We start from the raw sequence: 16,537 nt of genomic DNA on the forward strand, positions 1-16,537 counted from the left end.
AAAGGTGCTAGAATGTGTGTTGAAATCCATGCTGACCCCACAGTGTCAGCATTTCCAGAGATGCTTTCGGCTCTGGTTCTGGTTGTACTCCATGTAGCAAAAGAAGCAGCAGCAGCAGCCGTGTATGTCACTCATTATATTGAAACCACTTGGGCTGATGGAATGAGGCCTCCACTAGTACTTCCAGCAAATTTTAAGCTCCAGAAGGTCAGGGCCCATGTCTTCCTTATCTCTCAGTTGCTAGCCAACAAAGCACGGCATAGATGCTGAATATTTATCCGAAAGATGAGACAAGTAGGATCTCCTCAAGCAATGGCTTATCTTGCTTTGGGTAGTGATCCAGAAGATGGTAGTCCAGGTTTCAGAAACTTGAAATTGAGGTATAGTTGACAAAGTATATAGCAGTGATTTGAGTGATTTGACAACTTTGTGTTATGCTATGCTCTCTACCAGTTTAGCTACCTTTTGTCACTGTCCAATGCTATTACAATGCCATAGACTGTATTCCCTATGCAGTACCTTTCATCCCCATGACTTCTGTAACTGGAAACTTGTACCTTCTACTCTCTTTCACCCATTTTGCCCATCCCCCATCCCCTCTCCTCCAGCAACCACCAGTTTGTTCTTTGTATTTGAGTCTGTTAATGCTTTGTTTTGCTTTTTAGATTCCATGTATAGTGAAATCATATTTGTCTATTTTTTTCAGTTTGACTTATTTCACTTAGCATTGTCTCTCTAGGTTTCCTCCATGTTGTCACAAATGGCAAGATCTCATTCTTATGGCTGAGTGATACTTTGTTAAGTTAACTTAACTGTGTCTTAACTGTTCATATATCAGTGGACACTTAGATTGCTTCCGAATCTTGGCTAGTGTAAATAATGCTGTGTAATAAATATAAGGGTGCATATAACTCTTTGAATTAGGGCTTTCTTTGGGTAAGTACCCAGGAGTGGAATTACTGGATCATATGATATTCCTATTTTTATTGTTTGAGGAGCCTTCCTACTGTTTTCCATAGTGGGTGCAACCTCTTTACATTCCTATCCATGGTGCACAGGGGTTCCTTTTTCTCCACTTCCTCACCAACACTTATTTCTTGTTTTTTGTTTTTTGGTTTTTTGGGTTTTGTGGGGTTTTTTTGTTTGTTTGTTTGTTTGTTTGTTTTTTGATACTAACCATTCCTGATAGGTGTAAAGTATTATCTTGTGGTTTTGGTTTGCATTTCACTGGCCAGTGATGTTGAGCAACTTTTCATATGTCTGTTGGCAAAGTGTATGTCATCTTTGGAAAGAGGTCTATTCGGGTCCTCTGCTCTATTTTAATTGGATTGTTTTTGAGATATATATATATATATATATTTTTTTTAAACTTCATTTAAGTTCTTTATATATTTTTGATACTAATCCCCATTGGATATATCATTTGCAAATGTCTTATTTTGTAGGTTGCCTTTTATTTATTTTTTTTAAAGATATTATTTATTTGACAGAGAGAGATCACAAGTAGGAAGAGAGAGAGAGAGAGGAGGAAGCAGGCTCCCTGCCGAGCAGAGAGCCCGATGCGGGACTCAATCCCAGGACTCTGGGATCATGACCTGAGCCAAAGGCAGAGGCTTAACCCACTGAGCCACCCAGGCGCCCTGTAGGTTGCCTTTTAATTTTGATGATGGTATCCTTGGTTGTGCAAAAGCTTTTTATTTTGGTATAGTCCTTGTAGTTTAGCTTTGCTTTTTTCCCCTTGCCTGAGGAGACCTATCAAGAAAGATGTTACTAAGGCCCAGGTCCTGAGGGGATTATGTCTCTGAAGGAGTGCAAGACAGAGGCATTGAATGTGGAAGAAACCACTACTGCAGTGAAAACCTTTAGGATGGCTACAAGTAGAAGAGATGAATGTAGTGAATTAGCACCTTAACCAGGAATCACAAACTGAGCCTATGTAGAGGGGCTCAGAATTGCATTTTTCAGTCTTGAATAATTAAAGACCAGGTTATGACCTGTGACCTCTTTTAGGGTTCCTTATGTGATTTTGGATGAATCTGTTTCCATGGATTCCAGTAGTACTAACCATTAAAATTATAAGCACACTCAGAATTGGAAATATGCAGTCATTATAGAAAATAGTAGGTAAAACTACCAGAAAAATAGGTAAAACTTATATATATATTTTTTGGAGAATAATGATTATGCAAATTATGGATTGTGACACAGAATGAAGTGAAATTCCTGCTGAATCATCTAAAATATTTTCCAAGCCGTTAGTGTTTATGTTACATGAGGACTTTGTTAAAATGCAAATTGATTGATTCACTAGTACAGGGTGGAGTCTAATTCTGCAGGTCTTTTTTTTTTTTTTTTAGATTTTTAAATTTTAAATTTTTATTTTTATTATGTTCAATTAGCCAACATATAATACACTATTAGTTTTTGATGTAGTTGCAACTCTGCATTTCAGTCAACTCTAGGGAATACATACGCGGCTGATCCACAGGCTGATCTCAGTAGGTTTAAAGATACTGGTTCTCAAAATCAGGTTCACATTGGAATCATTAAAAAAAAATACTGGGGAAATTTAAAAGATCATTGATGCCATGGTCTCAACCCTAGAGATTCTGATTTAATTTATCAGAGATGTGGCCTGGGTGCCTGGGTTTGTGGAAAGGTCCATAGGAGATTCTGATGCACAGCTAAATCAGAATAGATGTTCTAGGACTGGTTTCAGTTTATATTTGAGAAGAAATAACTCATTTAGGCACCTAATCCTACACTTTTTAATTAAAGTGTATATAATTAACAGTTAAAAAAAGTGATATAATTAGCAGTTACTACATCAAAATTTACATTTACAGCATCTAAAGGATTGTCTTAGAAAATCCTAGAACCTATGTAATAAGACTTTAACACTAAGATAGAACATATTCTCTTATAACACAACATTATATTAATAATTAAGTGCAATTCTATTAAGAACTAGAAATGAACTCCGATGCTGCTTAACATTCTACAATGCAGATAATCCTACATTTTTTTCCTTGCAGGTTGCAGCAATCTACAAGGACTCAAGTATTGGAAATCTTATCAACATAGTAATTGTAAAATTAGTTGTAATTCATAATGAACAGGTAAGAACCAGGCCTGAAGTTAGTAATTTTAATTGTAGTAAGCTCCTAGTACCATATATAGATCACAAAATTGTTATTAGATATGGGATACTTCTGAAATTTACATTTAAAAACTTGATTTGAAAAGGAGTGAGATTAACTTTTTATATTGTGATGGAAATAAAAAGAAAGGCAATAATGAAAACAACTTAAAAACCTAAGATTTAAAAACAATGAGGTTATTCCCTTTTATAATCCGGTCATTGAAGAAATTAAAAGTTTTTTTTTTTTAAAGATTTTATTTCTTTGACAGAAACAGATCAGAAGTAGGCAGAGAGGAAGGCAGAGAGAGAGGAGGAAGCAGGCTCCCTGCTGAGCAGAGAGCCCGATGTGGGACTCGATCCCAGGACCCTGAGATCACGACCTGAGGTGAAGGCAGAGGCTTTAACCCACTGAGCCACCCAGGCGCCCCAAAATACAGTTTTTTAGAAGTTTTTTGATCTTCAGTATTGGATGGTTACATTGAAAATGTCTCACTAGTCCTCCTTTTGATCATGTTTTAAGTATTGCTAAAATGTTTTTGAATAAATATGAGGGAGAAATGGCACTTCACTTACTTCTGAAAATGCTGTTTGATAAATTGCAGGGAAGCTGCCAAGCTTGGAGAGAAAGAAAGGTTGTGGATATTTTAATGTAATATTGAATTGCTCTTTTTTTTTTTTTTTGGTATAGGAAGGACCAGTCATCAGTTACAATGCAGCTACCACATTGCGTAACTTCTGTTTGTGGCAACAAACTCAGAATGTTCTTGATGATGCTCACCCTTCTCACCATGACACTGCTGTTCTTATCACTAGGTACAATTTTAGAAATAACCCTTCCCACTGCAGTTGTTTACCCTTTCTCTCCTGCATGATCACTGATACTTCTTGTTAACTTAATTCTTTATTGATAATACACTGTGGTGTTCTATGAGAACTTCTTTGGAAAAGATACTATTGTATGAAAACATTTTTCTTTCAGACCAGAATGCTAGTTGATTCCTTAGGAAATTAGCAGTGTTAGGTTGCTGAGTAATGGATCGACCCAAACAAAGTAATTTCCTTATTTAGTGACAGAATTATGAAAAATAAGTGCAAAGGAACATAATTATGGAGCTGAATTTAAGTTATGTTCATTCCCCACTTGATATTTCAATCACTTGGAAAGAAGAGCTTTGAATGTAATTGGTTGTCCACTTTTGACTTCTTGTACTTTAAAAAAAAAATCTGTGTTTTGATGTTCAATCCAGGTCTTAATTACTAGACTGCATTTACAAGGGTCTTTCTCAACCTGCTTAAGCAAAACAACTCCTGCTATTATAAAATGATTGTCCATTTTACAAGCACCACTATATATTGTTAATTCATCCCTTTGCTTCAGCAACACTGATGGCTACCAGGATATTTAGATCTTAGGATTGGTTGGTTGACAAAAAGAAATAATTCTTCCACTTAGGGGTCAGACTCTGAATTCTCTGCTTTCTAGAACTCTGAAGTGAAACACTTAGTCCATGTAAAATAGCTGTAAAATTTCAGAATTTAAGCAGAATTGACGTAATTTTATACACCATATTATATCATCAGTCCATGGTTCTTCCCTGGATTGTAAGTAGAGGCCAAGCAACAAAGATTGAAGATAATGAATTAAAGATGGGAGGTAGACAAAGGAGGCTGGAAGAGGGATACCTTAAAGAAAGACAAGAGAACTGTCAAATTGAACACTAGGGACCAAATAATGCAGAAGAAAAAAAAGAAATAAGTAATTTGGTAGTATATGAGAACATTATCTGTGGTAGAGAATAATAGCTGAAGCTTATAATGATGTTGAAACATCTAGAAAAGCATAAACTATATTATACATACAGCATAAGTAAAGGCAGAGGTGAAAAAGAGTTGAAGCTTTAACCACATTCAACAATATTTCTAAACACTTAGAAAGTTTATTGTTGAACGTGGTTAAAGCTTCAACTCTTTTCAGCAGTCACCTTTATAAAACACTTATTGCTTATTGATATATACAAATGGTGTGTTATCCTAGGTTTAAAATTATTGAGAGCTTAATAAGGTCTGGATTCAGAAATGAGTTTGTGGTAATAATCACATCACAGATCAAGCTTCTTTATCTTTGTTTTGACTTGTAAAAATATTTTTCTGAAAATGCTTCAAAATTTTTTGTTTTAAGGGAAGACATTTGTGGAGCTAGAGAGAAATGTGACACATTGGGTAAGTTACTTTGCAAATCAAATATAACTTATAGAGGGGCCTGGGTGGCACAGTTGCTTAAACATCTGACTCTTGGTTTTGGCTCAGGTTGTGATCTCAGGGTCGTGAGATAGAGCCTTCCAGCCAGCTCCGCGCTCAGCACAGATGGAGTCTGCTTTAAACTTTCTCTGCCCCTCCCCCCATCTAGTGTGTTCTTTCTCTCTCAAAGAAATCTTTAATATATAATTTACTGAATTGTTTAAAATGTTTATTTTCCTTTTACATTGTAGTTATTTTGATTGTCTTGATTAATGATTGTCATTATTAGCTTTTGCTTCAATACATTTTAAAAGAATAAGAGCTGTGCCAATTACTAGATACACATAAACTATATGCAGATTTAAGGCAAAATGATAAAATGAATAGCCATAAATCCACTACCACAGTTAAGAACCAAAACTTAATATAGTCATATGACCTTTGCTAAGTCCTTATTCTCTCCCTTTGCATGTCTCCAAGAGGTAGCCAATAACATGAATTTTATATGTTCCAGTTCCTTTCATCCATATTGAAAAATAGTTCTCTATATCTGTGTGTTCATAAAAGAAACTGATGTTGCTTCTTTCTGAGCATTGTAGTTATAGTTCATGGAATTTCGCTCCTATATATGTATTCATCTTCAGTTTACATATCTATATGCTATTAGTGGATATTTAGGCCAATTCTAGGTTTTCATAATGAACTTCTCTTTAAAATCTAGTGTACAGGGGCGCCTGGGTGGCTCAGTGGGTTAAAGCCTCTGCCTTTGGCTCAGGTCATGATCCCAGGGTCCTGCGATCGAGTCCTGGCATCGGGCTCTCTGCTCAGCAGGGAGCCTGCTTCCTCTGCTCTCTATGCCTGCTTCTCTACCTACTTGTGATCTCCGTCTGTCAAAAAAAAAAAAAAAAAATCTAGGGTACATTCCTGCAATTGAAATTGTTATGTCATTAAATTTGCTGATGCTCAACTTTGGTATATCTTAAAGTGTTTGTACCACTTTACATCTTTATCAATAATGTATAAATATTCCTTTTGATTTTTGTCCTTCTCAACACAAGGTACCTTCAGATTTATCATTTTTGCCAATCTAAATGTAATGTATTTCATCACAGTAGTAATTTTCAGTTCTGTGATTATTAATGAGTTTGAACATCTTTTCATATCTGCTGGCCGTTTATATCTCCTTTATTCTGAAGAATGAAAGAGATAGGACCTATTTTTCCACTATGGTATTTGTCATTTTCTTATTGCTTTTAATTTTTTTAATTTTTAATTTTTTTGTCCAAGTTTTCATTTAAATTACAGTTAACATACAGTGTAATATTAGTTGCAGGTGTAGAATTTAGTGGTACAATAATTTCGTACATCACCCAGTGCTCATCACAGCAAGTGAGCAAGTGCCCTCCTTAATCCCTATCAGCTGTTTAACCCAGCCCAGCCCACCGTCCACCTCCTCTCTGCTAACCATCAAAAATTGCTTTCTATAATTAAAAATCTGTTTCTTGGTTTTCCTCCCCCCGCCCCATGATTATTTGTTTTGTTTCTTAAATTCCACATATGAGTGAGATAATATGGTATTTGTCTTGCTCTGATTTATTTTGTCTAGCACAATACCCTCTACCTCCATCCATGTCGTTGCAAATGGCAAGATTTCATTCTTTTTTATTCCATTACCTGTATACACACACACACACACACACACACACACACACACATATCACAACTTTTTTATCCACTCATTATTTGAAGGACATTTGGACTCTTTCCATAATTTGGCTATTGTAGATAATGCTCCTATAGATATTGGGGTTCATGTATCCCTTTGAATTTGTATTTTCGTTTCCCTTGGGTAAAATACTTAGTAGGGCAATTGTTGGATCCTAGGATAGTTCTATTTTTAACTTTTTGAGGAACTTCCATACTGTTCTTTAGAGTGGCTGTACCAGCTTGCATTCCCACCAACAGTGCAAATGTGTTCCCCTTTATTTGTGTTCTTGCCAATACCTGTTGTTTCCTGTGTTGTTTAATTTTAGCCATTCTGACAGGTGTGAGGTGATATCTCATTGTAGTTCTGATTAGAAAAATCTTAAATAAATCTAACCTTACACCTAAAGGAGCCAGAAAAGCAATGAATCATAGAGTTAATAGAAGAAAATAAATACTTAGAACATAATAAATGATACAGAAACAAAAAAACAATAGAACAGATCAGTGAAACCAGGAGCTGTTTCTTTGAAAAAATTAGTAAAATTGATAAACTCCTAGCAAGACTTATCAAAAAGGACACAAATCACAAACGGGAGAGGAGAAATAATACCACTACAGAAATACAGTAAGAAGATATTATGAAAAGCTATATACCAATAAATTGGACTATCTTACTGCTTTTTAGATATTATTTATAACTTCATGATACTAAACCCATTTTGGTTTCTACGTATTGCAAATACCTTTCAATAATTTGTTGCTTAGTTTCATTCTGTGTGAAATTGTATAAAAGAACTGAATTTATAATTATAGGCCAGCAATTTCATATTTTAAGAATCCCTTCTATAAATCAAATTCTAAACATATCCTGTTTTCTTAAACATTTAAAAACTTGTCCTTTCACCTTTAAATTTCTAAACCATTTTGGATAAAACTAGATAAGTATCTAGTTTTGTTCCTTTTCTATTTTGATAACCAGTTTCCTCAGACCACACATTGAAAGTTCACCTCCTTAACTTAGAATCTGCAGTGTCATAAAAAATTTATATTTGTAGGACAGTCTGTAAATCATTCCTCCATTCCATTAGACCGTTACTTTCCTAGTTAGCCCATGTACTAAGTCTACACTACCAGTTGACCTTGAACAACACACTTACAGCTGCATAAGTCAAATTATACATAGATTATACATAGATTAATACATAGATTTTCCCCCCTCAGTACAGTATTATAAATTATTTTTCTTAACATTTTCTTTAGCTTTATTGTAAGAATACTATATATAATATATACATAAAATGTGTTAGTAACTCTTTTGTCATTCTGGTCAGCAGTAGGCCATTAGTAGTTAAAATTTTGGGAGGCAAAAGTTATATGCAGATTTTCTACTGCACAGGGTTGGTGTCTCTAATTCCCATGTTCAAGAGTCCATTGTATTTTAATATTTGTAGCCCTATAATAAATTCTACTAATTGGTAGAGTGTATAATTTATTTTTCTCAAGAGTATTTTGGCTATTCTTAGACCATTGTTCTTTTAGATCAGCATTTCAATTCCTTATAAAACAATTCTCTCTCCATTTATGTAGGTCGCTTTCAATGTCTTTCAGTAACACATGTTTTCTTTTAGGCCAGTCATACACAAATTTTGTTACTTTTTTATTGTAAATGGCATAGAATATTGATTGATAGAAATGCAATAGACTATTTTGTTTATTTTAATTCCAGACACCTGATTCATCACTCAAAACCTCATAATTTATTTTTTCAATGTGGACAATTATTATCATTTGAATTATGGCAGTTATCCTTCCTTTCAATCCTTTTTTTCTTATAGCAAGTAAAAAATCTCTGTAAAATGTTGAAGAGATGATAGTAGTCTTTCCCCTTGGATTTTAAAGGGAATACTTATAAAGTTACACCATTAAGAATATCTGCCATGATACTTTATATGGAAAACCCAAACGACTCCACCCCCAAACTATTAGAACTCATACAACAATTCAGTAATGTGGCAGGATACAAAGTCAATGTACAGAAATCAGTTGCTTTCTTATACATTAACAATGAAAACACAGAAAGGGAAATGAGAGAATCGATTCCATTTACTATAGCACCAAGAATCATAAGATACCTGAGAATAAACCTAACCAAAGAGGTAAAGGATCTATACTCGAGGAACTAGAGAATACTCACGAAAGAAATTGGAGAAGACACAAAAAGATGGAAGACCATTCCATGCTCATGGATCGGAAGAATAAACATTGTTAAAATGTCTATACTACCTAGAGCAATCTATACTTTTAATGCCATTCCAGTCAAAATTCCACCAGTATTTTTAAAGAGCTGGAGCGAGCAAACCTAAAATTTGTATGGAATCAGAAGAGACCCTGAATTGCTAAGAAAAACAAAACTGGTGGCATCACGTTGCCTGATTTCAAGCTTTACTACAAAGCTGTGATCACCAAGACAGCATGATACTGGCATAAAAACAGACACATAGACCAGTGGAACAGAGTAGAGAGCACGGATATGGACCCTCAACTCTGTGGTCAAATAATCTTCGACAAAGCAGGAAAAAATATACAGTGGAAAAAAGACAGTCTCTTCAATGAATGGTGCTGGGAAAATTGGACAGCTATATGTAGAAGAATGAAACTCGACCATTCTCTTACACCATACACAAAGATAAACTCGAAATGGATAAAAGACCTCAACATGAGGCAGAAATCCATCAGAGTCATAGAGGAGAGCATAGACCGTGACCTCTTCAATATCAGCCACAGGAACTTCTTTCAAGATATGTCTCCAAAGGCAAAGGAAACAAAAGCGAAAATGAACTTTTGGGACTTCATCAAGATCAAAAGCTTCTGCACAGCAAAGGAATCAGTCAACAAAACAAAGAGGCAACCCACCGAATGGGAGAAGATATTTGCAAATGACAGTACAGACAAAACGTTGATATCCAGGATCTATAAAGAACTCTTCAAACTCAACACACAAAACAGAGAATCATATCAAAAAATGGGCAGAAGATATGAACAGACACTTCTCCAATGAAGACATACAAATGGCTATCAGACACATGAAAAAATGTTCATCATCACTAGCCATCAGGGAGATTCAAATCAAAACCACATTGAGATACCACCTTACACAAGTTAGAATGGCCAAAATTAGCAAGACAGGAAACAACATGTGTTGGAGAGGATGTGGAGAAAGGGGAACCCTCTTACACTGTTGGTGGGAATGCAAGTTGGTGCAACCACTTTGGAGAACAGTGTGGAGATTCCTCAAGAAATTAAAAATAGAGCTTCCCTATGACCCTGCAATTGCACTACTGGGTATTTACCCCAAAGATACAGATATAGTGAAAAGAAGGGCCATCTGTACCCCAATGTTCATAGCAGCAATGGCCACGGTCGCCAAACTGTGAAAAGAACCAAGGTGCCCTTCAACGGACGAATGGATAAGGAAGATGTGGTCCATATACACTATGGAGTATTATGCCTCCATCAGAAAGGATGAATACCCAACTTTTGTAGCAACATGGACGGGACTGGAAGAGATTATGTTGAGTGAAATAAGTCAAGCAGAGAGAGTCAATTATCATATGGTTTTACTTATTTGTGTAGCATAAGAAATAACACGGAGGACATGGGGAGATGGAGAGGAGAAGGGAGTTGAGGGAAATTGGAAGGGGAGATGAACCATGAGAGACCATGGACTCTGAAAAACAATCTGAGGGTTTCGAAGGGGTGGGGGGTGGGAAGTTGGGTGGGCCTGGTAGTGGGTATTATGGAGGGCATGTATTGCATGGAGCACTGGGTATGGTGCATAAACCATGAATTCTGGTACACTGAAAAAAATTTAAAAAAAAAATTTAAAAAATATGCAAAAAAATAAAGGTAAATATGCTATTCTACATCTTAATCATTGTGTAGAATTTTGGTAAACTTTTTTTTTTCACCACATGTTCTTTTCATAGTGAAAAGCTGTTTTTTTTTTCTTTTTTGTATGTCTAAGCAGAATTTTAAAAGAATATCAAATACAATACTTAGGACAAGAAAAAAAAATATCTGCCATAGGTTCTTGGCAGAAAATTTAATATTAGTTTTTGAGCCCTAAAAAAATGCTTCCTTTTTTAAATTGAGGTATAAATGTCATACAATATTAGTTTTAGTTGTACACTATAGAGATTCAATATTTATGTTATGAAATGCTCACTATACAGTTACTATACATCACCATAGTTATTACAGTTTTATTGAGTTTATTCCATATGCTGTACTTCACATTTCTGTGACTTATTTTATAAATGGAAGCTTGTACCTTTTAATGCCTTTAACCTATTTCACCCATCCCCTACCCCTAACCTTCATGGGCAATTACCAGGTTGTTCTCTGTATTTATCAGATTGGTTGGTTGATTTGTTTTATAGGTTCCACATATAAGTAAAATCAAATGATATTTGTATTTCTCTGACTTAGTTAACATAAATATACTCTAGATTCATCTGTGTTGTCACAAATGGCAAGATTTCGTTCTTCATGATCAAGTAATGTTCCATTGTATAGTTACATACCATATCTTTATCCATTCATCTATCAATGGTCTTAGCAATCAGATTGTTTCCACATCTTGGTTATTGTGAACATAGGAATTTATATATCTTTTTAAATTAGTGTTTTTGTTTTCAGGTAAATACCCCAAAGTGGAATTGCTGGATCACATGATATTTCTATTTTTAGTTTTTGGAGGGAAGCCTTCCATACTGTCTTCCATAGTGGCTGCGCCAATTTACATTATCACCGACAGTGTATAAGTGTTCCCTTTTCTCTACATCTTTGCCAATACTTGTTTCTTGTCTTTTTGATATTAGCCATTTCTGACTAGTGTGAGGTAATATCTCATTGTGGTTTTGATTTGCATTTCCCTGATGATTAGTGATGCTGAGCATCTTTTCATGTATCTGGACATTTGTATGTTGTCTTTGGAAAAATGTGTATTCATGTCCTCTGCCCATTCTTAATTGGACTGTTGTTTTGTTTGTAGGTGTTTATTTATTTATTTATTTATGGGAGTTTTTAAAAAAATATTTTGGATATTAACCCCTTACTGATTCCATGTACCATTTGCAAATATCTTCTCCCATTCAGTAGGTTGCCTTTTCATTTTATTCATGATGCTTTCACTAGGCAAAAGCTTTGTAGTTTTGATGTAGCCCCAGTTGTTTTTGCTTTTCTTGTCCTTGCCTAAGGAGACAGAGCCAAAAAAAATAATGGACTGATTGATATTCCAGAACTTACTGCTTTTAAGAGTTTTATAGCTTCAGGTCTTAAACTTAGTTCTTTGTTCCATTTTGAGGCTGTATATATGGTGTGTGAAAGTGGTGCTGTTTCATTCTTTTGCGTGTAGCTGACCAGTTTTCCCCAATAGCATTTATAGAAGAGACTCTCTTTCCCCGTTTTGTATTCTTGCCTTATTTTGTTAAAGATTTGCCATAAAAGTGTGGGTTTACTTCAGAGCTGTACTGCTCCTTTGATCTATGTGTCTGTTTTTGTGTGAGTACCATACTGTTTTGAATACTGTAGTTTTGGAGTAGAGTTTGAAATCTGGGAGTGTGATACCTTCAGCATTTTTTCCCCCCTCAAGACTGCTTTGGCTATTTGGGGTCTTTTGTGGTTTCATACAAATCTTAGGATTATTCTAGTTCTGTGAAAAATATTGATGTTTTGATAGGCATTGCATCGAATCTGTAGATTGTTTAGGGTAGAATGGATATCTTAACAATATTAATTTTGTCAAATCATGAGCATAGTATATGTTTCCATTTGTGTCATCTTCAATTTGTTTCATTGGTGCTTTATAGTTTTCAGAATACAGGTTTACTTGTTAAATTTCACCTCTGGGTTAAATGTATTTCTAGGTATTTTATTCTTCTTACAATTGTAGATGGGATCATTTTCTCAATTTCTCTGCTACTCTGTTAGTGTATAGAAACATGGTAGATTTCTAGTTGTTAATTTTGTATTCCACAACATTATCAAATTCAGTTAGTCTAATACTTTTTGGCGGTGTCTTTAGGGTTTTCTGTGTATAACACCATGCCATCTTCAAATAGCGGCACTATAATTTTTTTCCTTACAGTTTGGATGCCTTTTATTTCTTGAAATGACTGAGTGCTGTGGCTAGGAATTCTAGTACTGTGTCGAATAAAAGTGGACATCCTTGTCTTCTTCCTGATCTTACAGGAAAACCTTTCAGTTTTTCACCATTAAATGTAATATTAGCTGTGGATTTGTCATATGTGGCATATTTGAACATAATGCAGTATGTTCCCTGTATATCCATTTGTTGAGTTTCTGTCATCAGTACATGTTGAATTTTGCCAAATGATTTTCTGCATGTATTCAGTTGATTTTCATCCTTTATTTTATTAAGATCAGATTGATTTGTTGATACTGAGCCATCTTTACATCTTTGGGAAAAAATCCCACTTGTGTAAATGATCCTTTTTAATATATTGCTATATTTGGTTTGCTAATATTTTGTGGAGGATTTTTCCATCTGTATTCATCAGGGATATTGGCCTGTAATTTATTTTTGTAGTGTCTTTGGTTTTGGTATTAGGGTAATTGTGGTCTCATAGAATGTACTTGGAAATGTTCCTCCTTCAATTTGTTCAGAATAGTTTGATAACTTAAAATTATTTGATAATTTCATCTGTGAAGCCATCTGGTCCTGGTCTTCTGTTAGGGAGGTATTTGATTATTTTTTTTTAAAGATTTTATTTATTTATTTGATAGAGAGAGATCACAAGTAGGCAGAGAGGCAAGCAGAGAGAGAGAGAGGAGGAAACAGGCTGCCTGCTGAGCAGAGAGCCCAATGCGGGGCTCCATCCCAGGACCCTGGGATCATGACCTGAGCCGAAGGCAGAGGCTTTAACCCACTGAGCCACCCAGGTGCCCCTGATTACTTATTTTAATCATGGTAATTGTTCTATTCAAATTTTCTATTTCTTCCTGATTCAGTCTTGGTGGGTTTGTTTCTAGGGATTTATACCTTTCATGTAGGTTATCGAGCTTATGGACTATAATCTTTTTGTGGTAATCTCTACAAGTCATTTGTTTATCTGTGGTATTGGTTGTAGCCTCTCTTGAATTTCTGATTCAGTCCTCTTTTTTTCTGAGTCTGGCAATGTTTATGAAATTTGTCTTTTCAAAGGACCAGCTCTTGGTTTCATTAACCTTTCCTATTTTTCTGTCTCTATTTCATTTATTTTCAGTCTGATTTTTATTTTATACCTTATAACTTTGGGTTTTGTTCTTTACTAGATTTTTAGGTATAAGATTGGATAGTTTGACTTTTTTTCTTTTTTCCTAAGGTGATAGGTCTGAATTGCTATGAACCACTGTTTTAGAACTGCTTTTGCTGTGTCCCAAAGAATTTCGACCACTGTGTTTTCATTTTTCTCCATGTATTTTTTACTTCGATTTTTATTTCTTTGGCCTGTTGATTGTTTTGGTTGGTTAGTAGTGTGTTGATTAGCCTCCATTTTTATGTGTTTTCTTTTTAAAGATTTTATTTATTTATTCATGAAAGACTGTGAGAGAGGCAGAGGGAGAAGCAGGTTCCCAGGACTCAAGCTCATGACCCTGGGATCAGGACCTGAGCTGAAAGCAGGTGCTTAACTGACTGAGCTGCCCATGTGCCCCCATTTTTATGTTTTCTCTCAGATTTTTTTCTTGTAATTTAGTTCAGTAGTTCATACCATTATGCTGAGAAAAGATGCTTGATTATGATTTCAGGCTCCCTAAATTCGTTAAGGCTTGTTTTGTGCCTTAGCATATGACATATCCTGCAGAATGTGCCATGTGCACTTGAAAAGAATGTGTATTCTGGTTTTGGATGTAATGTTCTGTGTATATCTGTTAGGTCCATCTGGTCTAATGTGCCATTGAAAGCTGCTTTTACTGTTTTTTTTGTCTGATCAGTCCTTGATGTAAGTAGTGTGTTAAAGTCTCCTATTAACGAATTACTGTCACTTTCTCCCTCAAGGTCTGTTAATATATTTTTTTAAATTTTTTTTAAGATTTTATTTATTTATTTGACAGACAGAGATTACAAGTAGGCAGAGAGGCAGGCAGAGAGAGAGGAGGAAGCAGGCTCCCTGCTGAGCAGAGAGCCCGACGTGGGGCTTGATCCCAGGACTCTGAGATCATGACCTGAGCCGAAGGCAGAGGCTTTAACCCACTGAGCCGCCCAGGCGGCCCTAGGTCTTTTAATATTTACATTATGCATTAGGTGTTCCCATGTTGGGTGCACAGATATTTACAAATATTATATCCTTTTGTTAGATCAACCCCTTTATCATTATGTAATACTCTTCTTTGTCTTTTATAAGTCTTTGTTCTATTTAAATTCAGTGAGCCAATTTATAGTATGTCATTAGTTTCAGATGTAGCACTCAATAATTTATCAGTTGCATATACACATCCAGTGCTCACACCTCATGTGCCCTCTCCTTAATGTCCATCACCCAATTACCCTATTCCCCACCCAACTCCCCTTCAGCAACCCTCAGTTTGTTTCCTATACTTAAGAATCTCTCATGGTTTTTCTCCCTCTCTGATGGCTTCCCATTCAGCTAGGCCTTGTCTTTTTTTTTTTTTTTTTTTACTAAACATATAATGTATTTTTATCCCCAGGGGTACAAGTCTATGAATCACCAGGTTTACACACCTCACAGCACTCACCATAGCACATACCCTCCCCAATGTCCATAACCCCACCCCCCTCTCCCAACCCCCCTCCCCCCCAGCAACCCTCAGTTCGTTTTATGAGATTAAGAGTCACTTATGGTTTGTCTCCCTCCCAATCCCATCTTGTTTCATTTATTCTTCTCCTACCCCCCTAACCCCCCACGTTGCATCTCCACTTCCTCATATCAGGGAGATCATATGATAGTTGTCTTTCTCCGATTGACTTATTTCACTAAGCATGATACCCTCTAGTTCCATCCACGTCATCGCAAATGGCAAGATTTTATTTCTTTTGATGGCTGCATAGTATTCCATTGTATATATATACCACATCTTCTTTATCCATTCATCTGTTGATGGACATCTAGGTTCTTTCCATAGTTTGGCTATTGTAGACATTGCTGCTATGAACATTCGGGTGCACGTGCCCCTTCGGATCACTACGTTTGTATCTTTAGGGTAAATACCCAGTAGTGCAATTGCTGGGTCATAGGGTAGTTCTATTTTCGACTTTTTGAGGTACTTCATGCTGTTTTCCAGAGTGGTTGCACCAGCTTGCATTCCCACCAACAGTGCAGAAGGGTTCCCCTTTCTCCGCATCCTCACCAGCATCTGTCATTTCCTGACTTGTTAATTTTAGCCATTCTGACTGGTGTGAGGTGGTATGTCATTGTGGTTTTGATTTGT

At 35.7% G+C, this 16,537-nt stretch overlaps 1 protein-coding gene across 1 annotated transcript in view; it reads left to right on the forward strand.

The window, feature by feature from the left end:
* The window catches only part of ADAMTS20 (ADAM metallopeptidase with thrombospondin type 1 motif 20), a 190,081-nt gene that overhangs the window by 50,592 nt on the left and 122,952 nt on the right, over positions 1–16,537 (forward strand). Inside the window, exons 5-7 of the mRNA XM_032876992.1 lie at positions 3,036–3,119; positions 3,831–3,955; positions 5,322–5,362. Of these exons, the coding sequence (XP_032732883.1) occupies positions 3,036–3,119; positions 3,831–3,955; positions 5,322–5,362 (250 nt within the window). The remainder of the gene's footprint in view (positions 1–3,035; positions 3,120–3,830; positions 3,956–5,321; positions 5,363–16,537) is intronic.

This window comes from Lontra canadensis, unplaced genomic scaffold, assembly GCF_010015895.1.
Source record: "Lontra canadensis isolate GAN:19392208 unplaced genomic scaffold, GSC_riverotter_1.0 scaffold59, whole genome shotgun sequence".
Lineage (NCBI taxonomy): Eukaryota > Metazoa > Chordata > Mammalia > Carnivora > Mustelidae > Lontra > Lontra canadensis.